We start from the raw sequence: 23213 nt of genomic DNA, 5'->3' as shown, positions 1-23213 counted from the left end.
CACAAAACACACAATTTTACAATGGCGGTGTTTCCATTAAAAAAGAAACACAATTAAGATTACATGTGGAGAAGTTTATGCACCATGATCCTGAAACTACTTCCTGTTGTCTTCTTCTAGGTTTGCACCAGTGGCAACATCTGGTCATTGATCATGTGACTCGTGTTTTGCGAAAAAGTTGCTTCCATTGACGTTTAGCGAAGTCAACTAATTTTGACACGGTCAAAAAAACACCATCCTAACGCAGAAACGTTTTATTGAAAAATTATTTTTTTCAAAAATATCTTTGTTTTCACCAAACAAATTTATTTTTTAAATGTCAAACTGCACAATTATACGGTCAATGGAAATGCAGCTACTGTAACCTGTCTAAAAGCCAATACAATGTCCATTTCCTCCTGCCTGGAAGAGAAGCAAGAGGACACAGAGGCTCTCTGAACACGCTCGAAGGTCAACTCTGGGGAAAAATTCACCGCAGTGCTTTCCCTTAATTTATTGTCGGCGTGCACTTTGAAGGTACTGGTTTGGAGAAAAGCCCAGACCAAAAACATTTCCTCAAGAGCGCCGTTTGATTTGGTAATAGAATTTTATGATCATTTCATCTACGCCGTCGTACATCTCAACCACCTCGAGCACCGCGCTGAAATAGTGGCGCACATACAAGTATAAATGCATTTCCATCCCGAGGTCATTCCATCTGCGATAATGTTAGCAGCAGGCTGGGAAAACAGGACTCAAGGCTGAGGAGATCAGAAGTGGCAACTCTGTGTATTTTCCTGTTGCTGATGAAGTGTCAAGAGTCTTTTTTTCTCTCTCTCTCTCTCCAGGAGAGAGACCGCAATAAGGCTTATAGCTGTTATTTATTTCTCTTTTCTCATATTGGAGGCTTTACCTGACATCCCATCAAGAGTTGGCATTTTATGTGCTCTGCAACCGAAAGGCAGGTTCAAGGCACCTCTGTGCTTCATCTTATTACCAATCAGATCAGGTTATTTTGTGTGCAGCTCCACCTTTCCTTCCAGAACATTACAGCCACAGTGATTGTTGAACTCATTTCTACAATATGTACAAGATGTTGAGGAGGGTAGAAAATGACAGCTGCTATAACAGTAGATTATAGAGGCAGTGCTTTACGACCAGGAAATGCTGGCTTTTGTAACGTGTTGATGTAGATGTGTGTAAGCTAGAGACAAAAAAAAAAAAGAAATAGATTCTGTCCATATTAGCATGAATACGGTGCAAAGCTAGAACATGTTGATGCATTTTGCTCTCTCGCTCATGGTGTTTTTCAGTGGGAGGAGCTGGGGAAAATCTCTCTTGAGCTCTCTTTTGGGCTTATACGGTAGCCTGCGGGAGGAAGATTGTGTTCTTATGTGCTTTCAAACATAACCACTCTGAACGAGTTGCTAAACAATGCCATTTTCTATTATTCACAGCTCGGTTTAGTGGGAAGTAAGTCAAACAGTGCCACACAGCTGCTGGAAGAGTTTAAGGGAAGGGCAAGAGTTTAAGTCTGTGTTTGAAAGCAGTCGCTGAAAGGGGTGTTTGACATGCTTTTAAGGCTCAGATAAGGGTTGTAAAATATATGTATGTATATTTAAAGGTGTGCAATGTTGCGCTTTCTGTTGACAAAGCCCCACGGTCTTCGGTTGTGACCTGGGGAACTCTATGGAGATTAACCCCTGCCTGCCAGAGGGCTACATGTACGACACCGTTTCTGTCAACTAAATAGAAAAACCAGGAAACAACTGGACTTTAAAAAGTAGAATAAGTAAAGCTTGTCTGGATCTGTGGCACCCTAAAAGCCATATGCCAATACACTGTACAAGAAAACATATTTAACATTTAGTTATTTACTAAAAATAAACTGTTTGACTTCTTGTAAATAGCTGAATTTTGCTTAAAATGTAAGGTACATGTAAGGTACTAGAGATGTCAACAAGGCAGGACACATGCTGTATATTCAGAGCCTGTTTACCATTTCATTTACATTTCACTGCTGGATTCATGAGATTACCAACAGCAGAGACTAAAGGTGCATTTCCCTCTGTATTGCCCTCTGCAATATTCACTACATGTTATTAAAATTGAGCTTAAAGATAACCGAACTGCGTTTTTTTAAATCTCATTTTAAACATGAAAAGAAATAAAACTGTATTCCAGTGAAAATTAAATAGCCACTCTTTCTGTGTTTTTTGTTTTTCCGTATTTGTTCGTGAAAAGAAAAATCAGTTTGAAATTCTGTGATATGGAAACAAAATTTATATGTAGATGTTATGAATCCCAAGTGTCAACGGATCAGTTTTCTTCTTCCAAAATAGTCGTTTTGATTAATTAATTTGTTTTGCTGCAAATCAAATAACAGTAGAGGGAGCCATGCTGATATACCCTGGTAAGAACATTGTTAGCTGTTTAGGAGAGTTGTGAAATTAGGGGAGCTGGGAAGCTTAAAGATTTAAGTGGGTTTTACAAAGGCCTGATGGTGACGGTTGAACGATTGGGTCAGAACATCTCCAAACTTGGAGCTCTTGTTCTGTGTCAAGTAGTGAACCAGTGACATGGACAGCCAAAGCTCTCTGTTGCAGGTATGGATGTGGTCCACTGCAGTGTGAACTGAAGAAGTCCATGCTGGTTCTGATAGAACGATGTCTTAATACACTGGCTACATATGCTAATGCTATCGAAATCAAAAAGAACCAACCATGGACACACAAACATCAGACTCTAACCATGGAACAATGGGGGAAAATGACCTGGTTTGATAGATCATGTCTTCTTCCACGTCCATTACGTCAATAGACAGACGTAATGTGAATTATTTACATGAGGGAACAGCACCAGGATGGAGGTAGTGGCACTGTGATGGTTTGAATAATTTTCTGCTGAAGAAAAATCTTGTGCAGTGTCATGCTTGTGGATATTACTTTCACTCGAGACAATCTATCTAAGCATTGTTCTACTTTAGCATTGTTGTACAACTTTTCATAGAGACAATACATCCTGAAAAATCCAGTCAAGCATCTTCCAGGATGTTCTGCTTAAACAAGCTGCTCACAACTTGGTGACATGTTGGTGCCAGATACTACAGCACACCTTCAGAAAGTCTGACCATAAAAGGTCAGAACTGCAAAAGGTGAAGAAATACCCTGTTGGCCAGATGGCCATGATGTTAAGCCTCCTATTATTCAGCTTTAAGACTGAAAAGTTACATGTATTGGGTTTTCAACAGTTCTAATTCTAAGTTTTTGCTTCATCCAGAGATTCTGGACCTTCTGCTTCTGAGAAATGATTGTTTGCTGGAAGCATAGATTGTGTGGAAGTTTAAAATGTTGACAAATTGCCAATGATTGGCGTCGACGAATGCAATGCACCAGTTTCACGCGATGAAGCTTACCGGAAATTGCGTGCGCAGTAAACATCCGTTCCCCACTGTGAAGAGAAGTGAAAAGTCAAACAAGATGGTTGTCGTGAGAATTAAGCAAACGTGCGTTGTAATTCATCATCCCTTTGTGTTTATCTTTCTAGATTTGCCATTGTCACTTCTTAAGAATAAAATAAAGCTTTCATTACAATTATCCAATGATTTTGACAAATCTGAACACAAACAGATTAAACACACTCATCAAACATGACGCCTACAAACACCTTTTGCAGGCAAAATGTTTCAAAGAAACTGGTATTGTTTTCCCTAGAGACACGTTAGACAAGTCATTCACATAAATCCTTTCATTTCCCCCTTCAGACACTAAAAGATCCCAACCTGTCAGCCAGGAAGGACTTCCAACGGGAAGCAGAGCTGCTCACCAACCTGCAGCACGACCACATCGTCAAGTTCTATGGAGTGTGTGTGGACGGAGACCCGCTGATCATGGTGTTCGAATACATGAAGCATGGAGACCTGAATAAGTTCCTAAGGTCAGTGTTTCACTAAATGTGCGTGGAAATATATGTCTGAGGTGAGTAGAGTAGAGAAAATCTGCACTCAAGCAAGAGTAGCACTACTTCAACATATTTTTACTGAAGTAAAAGTAAAAGGTAGCCGTCCAAGAAATTACTAGAGTAGAGATTGATAAGGTGTTTGGTAAAAATGTTGCTCAAGTAATTGATCAAACATTAATTAATATTTTAAAAAGATACTAGATTGACCAAAATATGAAGTTATGTGGAAATATTGGTATTTCAAAGATCAAAAAGAAGGCACTTCATATAAATATAATTACAAAATAACATCAGGCCAAAAATAAGTGTTTTACAGATAAATTTTTTTCGGTATATAAAAATTATTAAACTTGAACAAGAACTGCAGGTGTGTGTCTGGTGAAGCTTTGGATAAAGCAATCCTGTTCTTCATTCTGTGAAGTTACTCACATTGAGTAGAGAATCCAAAAGAGCAGCAATAAGTCATAATGAAATTACTCAAGTACAAGAAGAAAGTACAACACAGTCAAAATACTCTTGAAAGTACATTCTTTCCAAAAAGTAACTCATGTAAATGTAACTGGTGAAAACCAAAGTCTGCACTCGGTGTTTATCATTACTGAACTGAAGGTGGCTGGTTCTGTTTGCAAACCACAGACAGACAGAGTCTTTGTGAGTGGAAACCTCCTGTTCTTTCTGTCCCCTCTCAGGTCATTGGTCCCAAACGTACAGTCAGCTACAAAGCAATAGATGAAATGGCTACACTGAAATCCTAAAGGGCTTTTGTGGCAATAAAATAGCTTTTCACACCCTCTACACCCAGTCTGACTAGGCTTTAGCTATTTCACAAGTAGTGATGTTCGACGTGCCAACATGCAAAGAGCTATGTGGAAAACTAACACTACATGTCAACCTGGATCCATTATGCTCATTGTGAAACACAGCGCTGGTGGTGGAGTCGTAGTTTTTCTTCAGCAAGGACAGGAAAACTTGTCAAAGTTGGGGGGGTTTTCACCTACCCAGTTTCTGCACTTCATTTTGTTGGTCTGTCACATAAAATAATATTGAAGACTGATGCGCTTGTAATTTGACAAAACGTGAACAAGATCAAGGGACATGAATTCCTTACAAGGCACAAAGCATTTTTAGACATTTTTAACAGAAATCCAAAAAAACTCAAAGTTCTGCCGGTGCTAAAATTTCCAGTCCCCCTTCAGGACTGTTGACGTCCACGCGCACACACACGCCGCGGCACTTTTGTTCCATATTTGTCAGGCTGCACTGAGGGAAACGACCTCCGATAAGCTCCAACAAAAGCGACACGATGGCGCTATGGCGAGCGCTTTGGTAATGGGAGGCTTGACTGGAGCTGATGTCAGCACGCTCGAGAGGAGTGAGAGATAGAAGCGTGCTATTTCAAGTGCGATGACAGCGGCGGCAGCTGTGTGTATGCTTTTGTGTGTGTGCGTGTGTGTGTGTGGTCTTTCTTGTTTTTAAATCTTGAGCGGTGGATGAAAAGATGACATGTTTTGATTGAGTGCGAGCGCGCCTCGCGTGTGCGCGGGCTCAAAAGTGCGTGAAGATTTTCAGTCGGGAAATCATTCCTGAAATGAAAGGCAACGTCGCGAGTGATGAAATTCTTTCATGCAAGGTGCAAGACGGCGTTGAGTCTTCATCTACCGGGCCTTTTGGTCACATTTAAAAGATGTGATGTGCTCTAAATCAATGGGAATGAATCAGATCAGATGTTCGGGTCTCACTCAACCTTCAGATGAATTGAGGGCAGCTTGCGTCCAATCAGACACCGCTGCATATGGAGGAAGGGGTAAAAAAGAGTAAAGGCCATAAAGGGGCTCTAATTCCCCTTAACCATCACACCTAAAGCAAAGAACACAGAATGGCACTAAAATTCCAAAATGGAGATTGAAAGCCAGGCTGACAGAGCGGAAGAGCATCAGCCTTTCCTGAGCGGCGCCCGCTCAGTAATCACGCTGACAAGAAGGTGATGGGAACAGCGGGGACACTTCACAGGAAATGAGTTCTTCACTGTCACCCAGAAACCTGCACTCAGCCTGTTCTGGTAAACGCACCGCAGGTGGATGAGATTCCACAGACCTCGCTTCGAGTTCCCGACGTGTCGGGCAAAGTCAAAAGTTTTGCTTTCCGCAGCTCAAATTACAGCCACAGAATTAATCAGAGCGGTGCAGGCACAGAACAGCTTATCAGCGCAATTAAAGCAGCCCGAGCGCTTGCAGGTTCAAGTTAATTTGCTCACATTTCTCTCATTTTTCTCTTTATTATGCTAATTCTTCTGAACACACAGAATGAGACATGACTGTGTTCTGGATAAGGCTTTATTAATGCGGCTGTGGGTTACTGTGTTAAAGGGCACTCTGTCAAGCCGAGCACACACTTGGACGTCTGCATCCGGTTACAAACGGCGGCTATGACACTCTTAAAGCTGAATTAACACAGTCCAACATGTGATGTGTACGCTTATGTTTTAGTTAGCACAGAGCTACTGCACTACCTGTTGCGGTGTGGACAGTACCTTTTGAAAGATATTCATCTCCCTTGAACGTAACGTGTGGTTATATATGAATTTGTCATATGGCCACAAATTCCAGTGTATTTTTTTTGCTATTGGAAAATTACTGGTCAATCACTAACACATAAAATAGCAAGATGGTTGAAAAGCTGCTTTTCAACAGTTAAATGACTTCTTGGCAATGACCTCTGATGTATTTCAGTCCGGTTTCACATAAATATGGACTCTGGAAGAAGCACAGTGTTTATTCTGTTATGTCTCAGCACAGTATTTGACCCTGTTGACCACAACATATTATTGAAGTGAAGGGAGGGTTGTGTTACGTGAAAGGGTGAGTCTTACCTGAAAAAAGAAAACTGATATTTCTGTATCAGGAGGTAACATTTCTTTGATGTAGACAAAAATTATATGTGGGATACCCCAAGGTTCAACCTGGGAACTCTCCTATTTAAAGTCTACATCAGGGGTGTCAAACTCCAGTCCTGAAGGGCCGCTGTCCTGCAGTTTTTAGATGTGCCACAGGTACAAAAAACCTGAATCAAATGGCTTAATTACCTCCTCAGTTCTCCAGAGCCTTGCTAATGACCTAATTATTCTATTCAGGTGTGATGCAGCAGAGGCACTTCTAAAAGTTGCAGGACACCGGCCCTCGAGGACTGGAGTTTGACACCCCTGGTCTACATGCTCCTACAAGCTCAGATTATAAAAGTTGCAAGATTAGTTACCATAACTATGCAGATTATACTCACCAGGTGACTGCGAACCCATTTAAGCACTGAGCAGATGCATAGAAAATAAATCAATCAATATGACTTTCTTCAGCTAACTGGCAAAAAAATTGAACTATTTGGACCTACAGAGGAAGATCAAGAGCCAATGCACAGCTTTCAGGTAGTAATGAGGCCTGAAAACTGATGAACTCTGACCCGGACATTCAGACACACATAAAGACAGCTACAAAATCTGCCTTTTATTACCTCGAGAACATTTCCAGGATTAAAAAACCGTCCAAACAAGATTGTGAGAAACTTACTCATGCAATCTTTAGTCAACCCTAACATAGATTAATTCTGGTCTGAAGTTCCAACTTTTCAATACTTGTCTGTCTGAAGTGTAATGTATTTTTGTTTGTGTTGCTTTTATTATGTAGCATGTTTAGTCATTCCTGCTACTTCCTATATTCTCCAAAACTACATCAACTCTACTGGTTGTACCATTCCTAAATGTGAAAAAGGAGTAATAACAATTATATTTATGCAGCGTTGAAGTACTTTCCTCCTTAATTCTTTACTGTTTAAAGCGGTTTATCCCAACAGGCCTCTGAAATTGACCAAAGGTATCACATCACATTTCCAACCTGAATTGTTATTCCTAACTCAGAGCCCACGGCCCTGATGCCATGATCCTGGTGGACGGCCAGCCGCTGCAGTCCAACGGGGAGCTGGGCCTTTCCCAGATGCTGCACATCGCTACCCAGATCGCCTCAGGCATGGTCTACCTGGCCTCCCAGCACTTTGTTCACAGAGATCTGGCAACTCGCAACTGTCTGGTGGGAAACGGCCTTCTGGTCAAGATTGGAGACTTCGGCATGTCCAGGGATATCTACAGCAGCGACTACTACAGGGTGAGCTTCAGATGATGATGATGATGTTTTCACTGACAACAAAATAACAATATCTGAAGTACCATGGTGATTGGAACATTAGAGTTTCTGCTGTGTGCCTAAGGAGACGCCGTCAAACCCGATGGCCTTCAGCTGATAAAGTCAACATTCATTTTAATAAATGGAAACTCTAAACTTGTGAACTAAATTTAGTTTACAGTTCTGTTTTTCCCTAATTAGGCTCAAAGCAGCGCTAAATCAGGCCTCTTGGGCTCCCGAATAAAAAGCTAACTCTAATAGGTGGTAGCCGCTGCTCTGCTGTGCTATGTTGTTTATATGTTTATGCTTCTAATTTTCTCCTCTTCTAAGAAGAGTTAGCAGCTCTCCCATCACCAGTTCAGCCTCGGGCCTTCTCGCCACACCTCTTGCATTCACGGTAGAGGATAGAGCGCGTTAACAGCGCGCTAGGAGACGAGCTGCTGAGCCTGCAGCCTGACGCTTAGAGGCTTGTTTATATTGCTTGTGAATCGTGTCTCCTCTACTGTTTAACACGATTAGCAACTATGAATGCCTCAAACCAGGCGGCAAATGCTAGGCTGCTGATTTTTTTTTTTTTTTTTTTGCTGAGCAGATGATGGCTGCTGCAGATCTGGCTGCCTCAAATAGCTGGGCTTTGTAAAATGACTTTAGGTGCGCCTGATAGTGTTTTCCCAGCGTGACAGCTGGGCCCGTTCGGATGCTGCTTGGGGCATTGCCAGCCCTTATAGAGCACCTGCCTGCTGGGGGTGGAGAGCAACCCTGCACCCATAAAATGATTTGTTAGGAAATCTGAAGGGAGGTGGTTTCTGTAGCTAGCTCATAGCTTATCCATGCTTGCCATCTGCATGATTACTATATTATGCTCTTAAAAGCAGACAATTTGCTTAAGTTTTGAACGTGATGCAGCAGGAAGCTGTGTTCGATGCAGATTGAGGATTTAGAGAAAGTTCGGTTTCTGGATGGGACGGGTTAGTTGTGCTCTTGTCTGGTTCTGCAAAGGGAGGCAGATCACAGTAGTGCAGTGATGTTTAAAAAAAACTACTCAAACTAAATCAGACACGAAAATACCATAAACACACATGTAGTTTTGTTTCACCGTTAAATTCCATATTTTACGTGTAAAATCGTTTTCTCAGCAGAATTGAATTTCATCGCACGTCTAAAAATAAATGTGTTTTTTTTTTTCCATCTGTGCAAGTTAAGCCTAATGACATATTCATTTGCAGGCATCCTCCTGTAAAGGCAATATTCAAAGCTTGTAATAGGTTCAGAATCAAATCTTGGTGAGGGAGGATGATTGGATGTTTGGACAGCAGCAGCTTCAGGTCAGTTTTTAATATGAACCATGGCTAATTGTTTGGCATCAGTCTTCTACGGTTAGTGCGCCGGTTCTTCAGATTAAAACAAAAATACACACATTGCTTCAGAGCTGTCAGGTCTTTGTCAGTGTTTGTTGTTCTGCCAGAAATAGAAACAATAAATGTGTCTAAAACAATAAACTAATTATCAACTTTCTGCTAGTTATCCATTTGCTAATGATGGACTAGTGTTCTGGTTAGCCATTGCCTAATAAGGTAACACTTATTAATAATGTCCTCCTGTTTTGATAATGTTGAATAAGTGGCTTGCTAATTATTAAATCTCAGTAAACAGAGAAGAGTTATTAAACAAAACCTTATAAAAATATGGGCAGTTATTTCTTGATTAATTAGGTAAAATGTTCCAATAAGTCATAAAATCTACTTTAATACAGCAATAATTATTAATTAATCACAAACTAATGAACTTGATTCTTGATTCATTAGTTTCTGCTTCCTAATAAGGGTTGCAAAAATCGGTTTAGCACAAAAAGAACCAATTATGAACAAATCATGAACTTAACTAATTATACCTAACTAACTAATTAAGGTTAGGTAACGACAAACTTTTATCCTAAAAGCCTCATCATTAGGAAATTCTTAATGCGATGGCACTTACTGGTTGCCTAATGAGTTGAACAGTCAAGACCCCTAACATTAGAGAATGCTGACTCAAATATCTTTAGTTTGTCAGGAGGACACCATAATAAAACATTTTCTAATGATGAGGCTTTGAAAACAACCTCACAACTTTATTAATGGTAAGTAAACAGAAAAGCTAATGAAGGATTGGTTGATCTGCTAGTTAGTTAATGGCTCTCTAATAGTAGTAACGATGTTTGGTTCAACATTAGTCCCTTTTTTTTACCAAAGTGCATTTCTATGGAGCTTCTGGGGAAGTGTTACTGTATCTGAAGGATCTTTAAATCTTTCCCCTCGGCTCCAGAGTGTCTTAGTGATTACCACTGGGACTGTAGATGTATCTCCTAGATCAGGCAGACCTCTTTGAATAAAACAGCTGAATGCGTCTCCTTGTTTTGGCTGTAGAGCAGCTTATCTAATTGTGTCAGTCACAACTGAGTTAGCAGGCAGATACCGCTCACTTGGAAGACTGGATGAGTTGGCTGTTCCCATCTCACCAATTACAAGCACAATATACTGTACATAACAGCGAATAAACAGAGACATTTTATCAAACGCAATGGAGCAAAAATGAGCTGCATGGTATTTTTTTGATGTAATTACTGAAAATGTAGTATTTTAAGTGAGGAGTGCTGGGTTTTGCTGACATGATAGGAAGGTTCTGCTGCATGGTGCTACGTTTAAGTTCTCACACTGGTTTTATTCAGAAGCAGCAAAGGCAGCAAGGGAACATGCCCTTGACTCCTGAAAGTCCCACTGATGGTTCAAGCTGTCTGTGCGATGGGAGGTGGACCAGGGGTGGTGAAAAGGTTACGGTCCTCATATGCTCCTCGCTGACAGATGAAAAGAAACAGCAGGATACATGATGTGTAGCTGGACTCTGACCAGGATAACAGAGGGGGTTAGCTGTGAATAAGTATTCAGCTGGAATTCATAAAAACAGGGTCAAGTGGCCAAAAACAAAACAGTTCATGTTCAGTTCAAGATTCCCCCCCGCATTTTGGTTCAGTCAAACTCTGTCTAAGAATTGCTGTTTCTTTAGGGCCTACCCAGGGACATTTACAGTGAAAGGCCTGCAACGCCATCCGAAGCTTCGGTCCTGAAATCTCCTGCTTATTGTTCAGATATGAATCTGAAATAAGTTCTGTGTCAAGATGGTAGAAAACACCCACATAGAAGAGGAAAGGCATGGGAACAACAATGTGCCACCATTACTAATCTGAATCTGAGCAGTGTGTCGTACATGACTTCTTATGGCATCTTATGGCAATGATGTCTATCTTCAACTACATGGAGTTTCTATAACAAGCAACATTTTACAATACATTGCAATATTAAAAAAATATTTTAAGAAGCCAGATAGTGACACCGAGCAGAGAGCCTGATGCTAAACTCTGATCCTAAAACCAGAGTGCTAATCTCAAATTAGCTGCTTTACAGTTTTAGACCAGAGATAGTTTCATCCCCAAGCTAAATGTCTGATGATGACCTGCGGTCTCCAGAGCTTAAAAGTGACGTATAAAACTAAATGCTCCTGTTCTGGGTTGCTGGATAACAAGAGTTTTGGTTGGTTCTCCATGTTTGATTCTTGTTCCGGACTGCTGCTTAAAACTAGATGTTGATCCCAGTCATTCTGGAACCGACGTAGATGGTACTTTCTAAGTTTACTCTAGATTGGTAAAGTATAAAGGTAAGTGTTGGTTCTCCATGTTTAGTACCTGTTCTGAGTAATAAACTAACAGAAGTTAGCACATATAAAGCAGCACAAAGTCCCTGTGTTTCCCAAATGGAGGATTGGTTTATGTTCTAGTGGCAAATGACAAACACTTGTGCATCTTCAGCTTTACCATTTGGCTGTGGGATGTGAAATCAGGATGACCTGCTTGACTACAACAAAAAAATGTTCTAATACTCCACATATATCAGAAAAATGCTACAAAATGAATTTGTTTTATTAGGGCAGTTTGATTTTAACTCTCGGCGATTCTATATGCTGTTGATAGCATCGCTCCCCATGCTGTCCTCAGAGCCAACAGACCAGGTGCTCTGAACTGTGTTGAGTAACTATAAATAGCAGCATCCTGCCAGGGAGCTACAACTACCCCATCGCTGACTATTGGTATGGAAGCTTATTGCCCTGTGGGACACCAGGAAACACTTTGCAGCACGAGGGAGCAACTTCAAGATAGATATGAATATTGTCCTAAATCCCACCCATCTGTCGCATCCTTCTGCTCCACCTGCACTGTGTTGTTTAAAGAGAGACAACTCCAGATCTCAAGCAGACAGACGGCAGCTCTGCCGGCTGCCTTATACATGTTTTTCTCCCCCCCCACCCACTTACTCAAGATGCACTGAAAAAGTTTTCCTGAATTCTGAATTATACATGTTTGGGTATCTATAAATGTCGCTGAAAGCTCTAAAAGGCCCTGTCCGTTGAAACTTGCACAGCTTTTATTTGTGTGTGTTTAACACACTGAAGATGTGCAGCATCTCTGACAACATGGAGCTCTCAGATGTCACTAATAAAGCTATTATTTTCCTGTAGTGTAATGACAAGGTGTCTTTATATTGCACGTCCTCCTTCATACAGAGCAGTACATTGTGCAGTGCGGTAAGTTTGACAGCTAATTTTCTTCTGTCATTTTTCCTAAAATGCCTATTTAAATTCCCGCAGCCTCCATTGGCTGACTGGAATGAGAAGTCCAGGACAGCTGCTCCCTGATTTGTTACAATAATGAAGCGTATTTCTGTAATTTGTGTCAAATTTTGATCCCTGCAGTCTGACAGAAAGTTCAGGTCCCTCCATCAGGTAATTTGATTTTGCGAAGTCTTGCTCATTTTGTAGATTTCAGTGGGAGCAGACTGAAATGAAATGATGCTTAAAGTATTGTTAAAGTGAGGTCATTGCACCAGGTGGCGTCAAAACTCCAGGAGTCCGTAAAAGGAGCCCGTGTTCATCTGAGCCTCTGCTTACCACTGTGCCTACCCAAGTATTTAAGATCTTAAACTGTTTTTGTCTGGAAAAATCAATAAAAATGCACGTTAATAAACATAAAACATTGATAATACAACCACAGATGTCAGTGTATTGAGATTTTATGTAATAGACCAATAAAAAGTGGAACATAGCTGTAAAATGTGTGAAAAATAGATAATACATGGTTTTCAAACTTTTTTATAAACAAAACTAAAAAATGTAGAGCAACTAGCTTTACTGCCATCACAGCTGCACACATGTTGACTGAATTTTCACCAGCAAACTAACTCAAGCTCAATCAGATTGGAAAGACTGCATCTGGGAACACCAGATTTCTAGTCTTGCTGCAGAATCTCGGGTCAAAAGGCAGGTCATCCGTAGTTCTGGTTGTCTGTTTAGAGTTTCTGGAAGGTGAACCAAAAGCGTTTTGCCATCTATCGATTCTCTCCACCTTTCAGTGAACTCTGACCAGCTTTCTTTCAACACTAGCGTTCTTCAGCCTACACTTCCACACTTCTGGGAAACATTTGCTCTTAGTTGCAATGGCCTGGTATGTTTGTCATCTTTTAATACATTTTTGAACAGTGCTCTTTGATATGCTCTAATCTTAGAATATTGTTTTGTAACCCATCCCTGGTTTAAACCTTCCCACAACTTTCTCCTGGAGCAGTCTGCTGTGTTGCTTGGTCACTGGGATTAAAGGTGCATTCTCACCACTCTGCTTTATTCGAACTTTAGTCCATTTGCCTAGAAAATCCAGTTTGCTTGGAGAGGTGTGAATGCGTAATCGAACTGTGTTGAGGACCAAAACAGTAAGCTCTGGTTTGCCTAAAAACCTCGATGTGATCAAAGTGAATTCTTCACAGGCTTAATGTGGATGCAAGCGAACCGGAAACTGCTCCAAAAGCAGAAAATGAACAACAGCACAGAGCATTCTGGGTAAATAGAACCAAAACAAACACTACTCTAAGACTGTAGGGAGAAATGACTTGTGGTTATTTTATCAATGACAAAGGAGAAAACTGGCAACTGCTTAAATCTGACGCTACTTCATTTTTGCTTACATTTTGTGTAGAAGGAAGTTGCACTCATGTCTTCTTCAGAGGTTTCTATGTTGTTTCCTTCAATGGTTCTTGGTTGCAGCGCCACCACAGGAGACATGGGGAACAGGTTTTGCAATTAGTTTGGAACTTTTGACAGTAAAGAATGACAGTGAACTCCAGCAGCTGAAAATGTAGCAAATGTTGCAATTTTGATCCCCGAGCTAATCGAGTCTGCCGGACTGACAGATGTGAAAACTGAAACTGGACTTTTTTTATTATTTCGGTGACATCTGGAGGAAAACATCTCCACAAATTTTAGACTTTCATTGCTAAAGAACTGTGGTTATAAATTGTACATGACAACATGGACACTATGGGTTTTTACACGTCTTGTGATCATCTAAACTGGACTGAGGACGACTAAACATGCTAATAATCTCACAGGCCAATGGCCCACCTTCAAACACTTGGTCTTTCCTTCTGATGCTGCCAAGAAACCTCACTGTCCTTTGAAGAAAAATGGTCCCCAGCATTGTCTTGTCTTCAGGATCAAACAGACACTTCAGCACTGCATTATTTATCAATACTTCAGTTTCTTCTCAAACTGAAGAAACTGTATTCAGTTTGAACCTAATGAGTACACACACCATATTTATTACATCTGCAAGAGACTGTGAAAAACTATCATACATTTAGGGTCTGTATTTGCTTTCTTGGCCCACCATAGAAGTCTTTGATACGAGTGCCATCTCAGCAAATTTAAGAAACGTCTTTGTTCTCCAGTAAAAGCAGTCAAGGAGTCTGATGTCTCTCTGTGTATCTGGCTCTAATGATATAGTCATGATCTAGTTTGGAGAGGAAAAACACTGAAAAAGCTTGTGTGATGATCAAAATATATTAAAAAAGATCTAAAATGGTTGCAGTCTTGTTTGTTACCCATATAAAGCAAAACAAGATGTGATATTTAAAGGATTTGTTTGACTGAAAGAAAATCAAATCACTTTTGATAGAGAAGGCCCCCAGAAGAAGAGTTAGCATGGAGTTCATATCTTCAAACCGGCGCATTACTTACTAACCGTTAAAGATTGGGTAAAATTTCAACAGACAGTGGTCCCTGAGGACCAGGATTGAGAAGCACTGGTTGAGCCTGGAGCCTGATTAAACTGATAAAGGGCCAATTCTGGTCAAAAGCTGTTTTCTCTGTGCAAAAACTGTGTTTTTTACAGTGATAAGTGAAGTCAAGCATTCCAGCCTCTGTTGTCTCAATATTAATGGTCTTGCTTGCTTTCCTTTGGTATAAAGAGCCTTAGATAAGGAGTATATCCTCTTATTTTCTGTAGCGGCCCTTAACAAAAGACAGTGCAAGCAGATTTTTGTGTTGTCTCCTGATTGAAAGCGTTATTCCCCAAAGAATGCACAAGACTGCTACCCGTCTGTACTTTGAGGTTTCAGTACAAAAACACTAACTGTTGCACCCTACCGTGAATCTGGACAAAATACTTGTTGTGCAAGTATTATGTAAAAAACAAAGTATATTCAGACATATTTAATGTTCATGTCCTGTATTTAAAGAAGTAACAGAATTAATGCTGGTTTCTTCACATCTAATTACTTGTCTGCTAATTCAAGCATCGCCATGTCCTCCCTGCCACTCACTGAGAAGTCTGGGTCAGAACTATTATAACACAATTTTAAATCTGCCTGGCTCTAAATTTGCAGAATGCGCAAATTGTGATCCTTACACTGCATTGCTTCAGTGACAGCTTCTCCTTCCCACTCTGTGCTTGCAGGGAGGACAGAGCAAAAACTCACCTTTTTCTTTTCCCTTGTAGCTTCATGGGGGAAAACTTAAAGTCTTAAGAGCCTTTTGTTCCCTGGATAAACATTCCCAGTTTGGAGGTGTTGGTAGATTACTCGGGGAACAATCGATTGATGTGTGACTGAATAAGAGGACCTGAGTAGTTCACTTTACACAACTTAAGATAAGGGTACAGACAGTCATAGTTATTATTAGGTACACCACATACAGGTGGAACCCAGTCAGAGTATTATTAGAAAAATAAGATTTTAATTAGCCGTAAGGCCTAATCATCAAAATTACTTCTTAAAATCCACACTAGACCAAGATCTTAAGACCAAGGAAGAAAGTAGAATTTTCATTTTGTTTTTGTGGATCATGAGCAGGTAATAGGACGAGCCGTAAAAACCAAAGAGAAGAAACAGGAACGAGACGCTAAAATGACTGCAACTTATGCAACTCAAAAAGACAGCTCATGTGATGAAGAGCTCAAGACCTTTAAAACGTCAAAACCATCCAAAGTATGGCTTTCTAGTCATTATCCGTCAGGCATTGACACTACTATGGACCCTTGATGGCAAACTTTACTTTCTAACTTTCAATGTGGCCAAATTGCTGAGATGTACAAGTAATGTGTCTTGCAAAGGTCCATCCCTATTGAGGTTGGACAAAGGAAGAGCACAATTTAAGTGTCTAAGACTCTGAAGGCTTCGAAACAAAAAAGTAAACTGATAGACCACTTGCACTGAGCCGGGGAATCTGCTTGACTGTCAGTGAAGAGACAGGCAGAACATTAAGACCCTTGCTTATTCTAGTCACAGCCCATTAAACCTAGGGCATCCTCAAGAGAATGGCTTAGAGAACAAAAAAAAGTCTTTAAAGGCTATATGTCCTCTATCACTACAAACTCTCCTGTTTTGACAATGCAAAGCAGTAACAAACATGGAATATTTAAAAGTAGGAGAAAGTTTTTATCCTTCAAGAAAATATCTAATGTGATGACCTTGATGGATTTGTATGCCATTGCGATCATAACAAAGGAATCTTACTGGAGATGTTTTTGAGGAGGCTCCATTATAATCTTGGAGATTCAGGTTGTACAGGAGCGCCCAGCTGTGACTGGGAAAGTGGATTTGTTCCAACTGGTTCTTGATTGAGGATCCCCATCTCTGCAGTGATAACTGGGTCTTTCAACAGGAAAACCTCACAACAGTCACCCTTCAAGAAGAGCAACTTTCCTCTTTGGGACCATCCCACATGCTCTCCTGGTCTAAAGGCCTTTGGATTGGTTTGAAGTCCTTCATGATGCCACATTAAGCAACTTTCTCACTATTTTACACGCAACTCTTTCATCAAACGTGTAAGAAAATGTTAACATTTGTTACATTTTCAGTTGGTGCAGTTTGCTTTCACATTGCTCTATGTTAGACAATACAAACCTCTGGCCTTCACATCATGTCCTGCTTCACAAAATGTAAAAAATGGAGTGGCATCAGATTTTAGTGGTTGTATGATTTCTCTTTTGTCTTTGCCAAAAGACCACAATCCTTTTGTCCCTCTAGCGTTAGACTCTTTGTTTTGGTTGTATTTACCCAGGATGGCCTGCACTACAGTCCACTTCCTGCTTTTGGAGCTGTCTTTAATCCACTTCCATTCATATTTGTGTTAATCCAGCAGCTCCAAACATGAATGACAGGAACTTTTTTCCAGTTTCAGGACTTCAGTCCAAAAGTCCTAAAACGTCAGGACCGAAGTTTTAGGTCCAGACCTAAACCTGAACTTAAGAGGTCTAGTTCCTCTCAGGTCTACCTTTGAGAAGAAGTAGACCTTTTCTCACTTTTGGCTGAGCAACATGCAAAGGATCTGAAAAATTACTTTAGGCATTGTAATTAGTAACTAATTACAATGCCTTGTTTCAATTACATTTTGATTTAGAGACAAATATAACCCCAACATTGGAAGCAAGCAACTGTATTTTGTGTTTAAATGTGACGTAGAAAAAAAAAACCTATAGAAAGTTTCACCACCCACCAGCATGCACCAGCAAGAGTAGATACCACTTTATCTCCACTTGGCAGCAGCGCAGCAGGGAGAACCCTAATGGACATCATAGCCTGTAAGAGTGAACCTGTGTTCGCTGCTGTTTGAGCTGGGAGAGCAGAGATAGCAGCACGGTGGGAGCAGGGAGTGCGAGTGTGTCTAGATGGTTATCGGGGACCCTTTAAGACATCTGCGGCCTCCCAAAGCCTTCCTACGAGGCCCGCGCAACGCCCATCGAAGAACCCGACTGGGTTCGTAATCTATCCCCCTGCCATGCTGCTCTGCTCTCCACACCGTTAATCCAATCACTCCCCTGCCACGGTGGGACAGGCAAAGCACTAATCCAGTTTACACAGCAACAACAAAAAAAGAGCCCCAGACTCATTCCTCTTTCCCTACAGAGCTTTGCCAGCTTCTCCATGTGACATTGAGTGAGAAAGATGAGGATAATTACCACAGCAATTATTTAATTTTTATTATGTGTTCAGTCTCTTTTTTTATTTATTTCTCCCTGCCTCTATGTCTCTAGCTAATTGCCACAGCCTTGTCACGGAGACCCAAGGTGATAGCATTCTGTCGTTTGGGAAGCAGTGAGCAAGCCAGATTTAATATCCCTCACCGCAGTACAGCTATACGTATCATTAGTATGCATCGGATGAGGTTGGGTCTTGCATCCAATGGGCTGGCTGGGCCTCAGATAAGTCATTTAGAGTAACAGAAACTTAATTAATTTGGTGTAATCTTTACAAACCTTCGCAAGGAGACGCACTGCCGTACATCCCCTCAACAACTCAGCCCACCTAGCACAGCACGACCCAGACGCAGTGGGAGGTGAGTGGTCTCTGTACCAATATTGGCTTAATGCCGCGTACACTGCTAAAACATGTCGTGTGTAATGAGACCAGGTGGGGTGCAAGTCATTGTTCATTTAGCCATTAGCTTGAAGTGAAAGGCTGCTAAATGAGTTTACGGCTACTGCCAGCCCCACCTCATGACTGCAAGATTCACGCGGCCTTTGTGTGTTCAACATCCAGAGAAAGGGCACCTTACTCTAAGCACCTTTCAGATTTATGTTTATCTTAATTACTGTTTTATCTGTGCCGCCACAGAGAAAAAACAGCAGCTTTGATTATTCTCCAGGGGCGGTGGGCGAATCAAACTTGCTTAGGCTGCGGGCCAGTTGGGCGAGGTTTCAGAAATTTGGAGGAAATTGAGGTTTCTATCCAGTGCCCTGGGTGCCCTTGGGGAAGTCATACAGTGGCAGGTTTGGAGGATTTAAGGGGAATGACACAACAGTGTGTTTTCCCTGCCTAAATTTTCTTTTCCACAATGAAATGAGTTCTGCACTACCAAGTTCTGAAAGTCCAATCAGAAAGAAAGAAGCCATTACCACAGAAGTAGGATTAAAAGCCAGATCATAGTTTGCAATATCTTTCATGGATAAAAGCCATATTTTGAAACCATGTCTTATGTTCTGATAAAAGTAAAATTGAATTATTTGGTCATAATGACCATTATTGCCTATTGAGGAATAATGAAGAAAGTTTGTAAAGTTCAGCTGTGAAGTACAAGGATGATGGCATTATGTTGTGCAGGTGTTTAAAGCAGGACAGACCAAAGCACTTAACAACATAGCATCATAAATAAAGGACATGATGTGGAAATGTTAAGGCAACACAAAACGTCAGGCAATAAGTTAAAACTTGGGGTCAAAGGAAAATGACTCCAAGCAGACCATCCCGTTGGCTACAAAGTGACTTAAGAACAACAGTCAGTGTGTGGGAATGGCCATTGCAAAGCCCAGCTCCAAGTCCTGTGTCTTACTGAAAAGATGGAAGGCGACCTACAAACCTGACTCACTCATATCAGTTCTGTAAGGAACAATGGGTCAAAATTCAGGCCAACTATTGTGAAAAGATTGTGGAAGGACACATATGGAACATGTGACCTTAATTGTGGAATTTAAAAGACAGTGCTAGCACTTAGTTGGGAAGTCTGTATCAACATTCTGTCTCCAATGTTTTGATGTGAATTATCGATAATTCAGCATACAAGGGTCCGTTTGTGTGGACATAATGTATAGAAAGGATTGTTTTTCTTTTGATTAATAAAACTTAGCCTTAAGGATTGTAATTTCTATTGACTTGTCCCATATTAGTAGTTGTTTCATGATGGCAATATCTCTAAACCGGCGCTTGCTACCACACCATTATGACTGTGTGTTTTTGCATCATTTTCAATTCCGTAACAACAGGTTCTTACATAAAGGGGTGCGGCGTTTTCTTCCTGCCGATTTGAAGGGCAGAACTTAGACTCGGCAGGAAATTCTGTGTTTTTGATTGTTTATTCAATGTTGCATGACTCTGTGTTTTTGTGTTTAATGATGTGAAGCACTTTGAAATGCTTTGCTTCTGAAATGTGCTACACAAATTAAATTTGATTTGATTTGATAAACCAAAAATTAATCATTTTGGCTCATCTTAAGTTAATTTAGTAATAGTCTACTGACTTCTTGCTCTTATCGACAGCCTGACTGCATTAATGTTTTCTAATAGAAGCAGTAGTTTTCTCCTCACAAGTTCGGTGTTCACTGCCATTGTTGTTTAGTATTTTCATGAACTTGAACATTAGACTTCTTTACAACTTACCTTGGGGTTCTGGTGGCTTTGCTCTTGGGAGAAAAACAATTTATTTCATTTTACAGCCTTTTCTGAGGTTATCAGATTAGCTTTTTGCTTCCTGTGACACACTTAAACACAAGCTGGAATTTAATCTGAATTACAGAGCTGGTCCCAGGAGCTTTGCTGTGAACTACAAGGCTCCTCCAGACTATGATTTTTCTGTATTTTCACAGCAGTTTAAAAGCCTTGGAGGACTAGGCTGAATTAATCTCCTGACATATGACAGAGAAAAAACGTTTCTACTCACTGTTTTCAGAGCTGGAGGTCTATGTGCAATAAATGGAAAGAAAAAAACGCTTCTCTTCACCTAAAAACTGAGCCTTTAAACTGAGAAAGTGTCACCTTCCCACAATACTGGAAGCAGCTGTAGGCATTTTTATTCTAAAATATTACATCTTTGAAATTATTTTCATGTTTTCTTGTTTACCATTCATTTTTTTTACTTGGCAATGGGCTTTTCAATTTCCTAGCTGAGTCACTCCACTTTCTGCATTTTCTATGCGCCAAAAAAACAAAAGAGAAAAACACACAACTTCTAACCAGACTTCCTGTATCTTGTAGCATTTTTATCGATATTTAGCTCTAAACTTGGACATAGAGAACAAGATTGTAACCCGTGAGACTTTGGGTCTCATGAATTTTTTGTTTAGCATTTCTTGTTTATTCAGTATTATTAACCAGTATTCAAAGACAAAAGAAGACCATAACTAACGTGCCCTGTCAGTGGGACTTAAAGAAACTGGTTGAGGAACAAAATACATTGTATTGGTGCAGTTTGACCAATACCTGAAAAAAGTTAACTCTGAATTTTATTACTTTATATAATAGCAAGCTGCTTAGATTTGTTTACATCCCAAAATCGTATTTAATTTTCAAAAGAATTTTTGTCGTAGCTCAGTCATCAATCTTTAACTCTTGTGCTAACAGTAGAACAGCAAAAATGTAGACGATATGAACCGACTGTGTTCAGGTATTTATTTTAAATAATTCTCATCTACTTCACCCCTTTACGTGTTATTTTTACCCTTGAAATGTAAATGTTAGCTGTTGTTGAAAGAAAAGTGCACTGGTTTGAATCAATTCATACAGTAATTAGACTGAACACTTAAACACCAAACTTCCAACATATTTATATATGTATTAAATGTTATATCCCCATCATTCTTTTGCATATTATCTTTGGTTGCCAACAGATTAGTAGTTTTAGGTAAAGAGCTTTTCACCCTCTCAGCATATGTGTGCTATTGCTATAGAATTGATGCCATGCAGTTGCTCTGACTTTGTTGATGATGATTTACTCACGTCGGCATGCTGAATGACCAAAGGGGCTCAAACTGACAAGTCAGTTCATCTTAAAATATGATTAAGGCAATAAAATAAGAGGCTGTTATTAAGACCAATGTACCCTACCCTGATCCAGTGGAAGGTTGTGAATCTCACCCACTTCATCCTAGTATACACACACTATACAACCAAAAGGTGCTGCAGAAGCAATGCACGTGCTTCAAAGCGAGTGATTTCCTGATGTTTACACCAACACCAGTATACATAGAAAGGGAAGAGACAGTGGCACTACAGCTGTTTTGAAATAGTTTTCTTTGTCATTGCTGATGCTTAAGAGGCCTTGTTCGATGTGTTTTCAATTTGGGATGAATTGAAGAGAAAGGATGCTTCGCATTTGTTTTGCTGAAAAGCCAGCAAGTTCAGAAGTCTGACTTTGTGGAGGTTAATGGGCTGTGATTTTGGCTTTCGGTCAGCATATATGTGTTGGTGTACGAAACAGTTTCTAACTGTCTTGTTCCCCTGCAGGCCCTCTGTACACATATTGATTTGTGGTAAATGGAAGGACAGCACACAGCGATTGGGATATCATTGCATGGGAAGCAGTACACACTGGGTATCGACTTGTCCAAGGCATTTGAGAAAAGCTGCTATATAGATGAGTTACAAGGGCCAAAAAAGATACAAAATACAACCAACTAGTGACTCTGTGTCCTTCTGTAATGATACGTTTTAGCTCCGGGCTGAGGGCATTACTGCATTGGGGTGACACTGAAACTAATGTCTCTTTAATGTTTCTGTGAGTAGCACAAAGCTGTAGGGTGGTGGTGTTTACCTTCAGAGATTTGACTATGATGTAGAGTAACATCTTGATTATGGAACCCTACATTGACAAACAGGATCAGGAAGTACTGATAAAAGTCAAGGTAGTTTCACTTTTAAGCAAACTTCAGTGCTTTGCTAAAATATTCCCACCACTCAAACCTTTTCACATTTTGTTCCTTCACAATCACTTCTGTGGACTCTACAATTCCCAAGACATAATTTTGCACTCAAAATGAAGTGTAAATGAAGTGAAAGGTTGTTTAAATAAAGGTTGACTCGAATAAATGACGTTGACTCGAATAAATGAGTACAAATCCACACCAGATTGTTTAGAATAGTATCTGTGAAAAATAAAGAGAAAAAAAACCGTCTCATTTGCCTCCAATTCAATATGATGCACTACTTTCTCTGTCACTTAAAATTCCACTAAAACACACTGAGGTTTGTGGTTGTAATC

The 23213-nt window shown here is 40.3% G+C and overlaps 1 protein-coding gene across 3 annotated transcripts in view; it reads left to right on the top strand.

The window, feature by feature from the left end:
- ntrk3b (neurotrophic tyrosine kinase, receptor, type 3b) overlaps nt 1-23213 on the top strand; it is a 273222-nt gene that overhangs the window by 237007 nt on the left and 13002 nt on the right. For all 3 annotated transcript variants that reach the window (XM_008404814.3, XM_008404813.3, XM_008404812.3), the window contains 2 exons: nt 3743-3915; nt 7847-8090. In XM_008404814.3, coding sequence (XP_008403036.1) covers nt 3743-3915; nt 7847-8090 — 417 coding nt within the window. The remainder of the gene's footprint in view (nt 1-3742; nt 3916-7846; nt 8091-23213) is intronic.

The sequence above is a fragment of the Poecilia reticulata genome, chromosome 3 (assembly GCF_904066995.2).
Source record: "Poecilia reticulata chromosome 3, P_reticulata-male-v2, whole genome shotgun sequence".
Lineage (NCBI taxonomy): Eukaryota > Metazoa > Chordata > Actinopteri > Cyprinodontiformes > Poeciliidae > Poecilia > Poecilia reticulata.
Note: the sequence above shows the minus strand (reverse complement) of the source record. Positions and strands in the feature narration are given on the sequence as shown.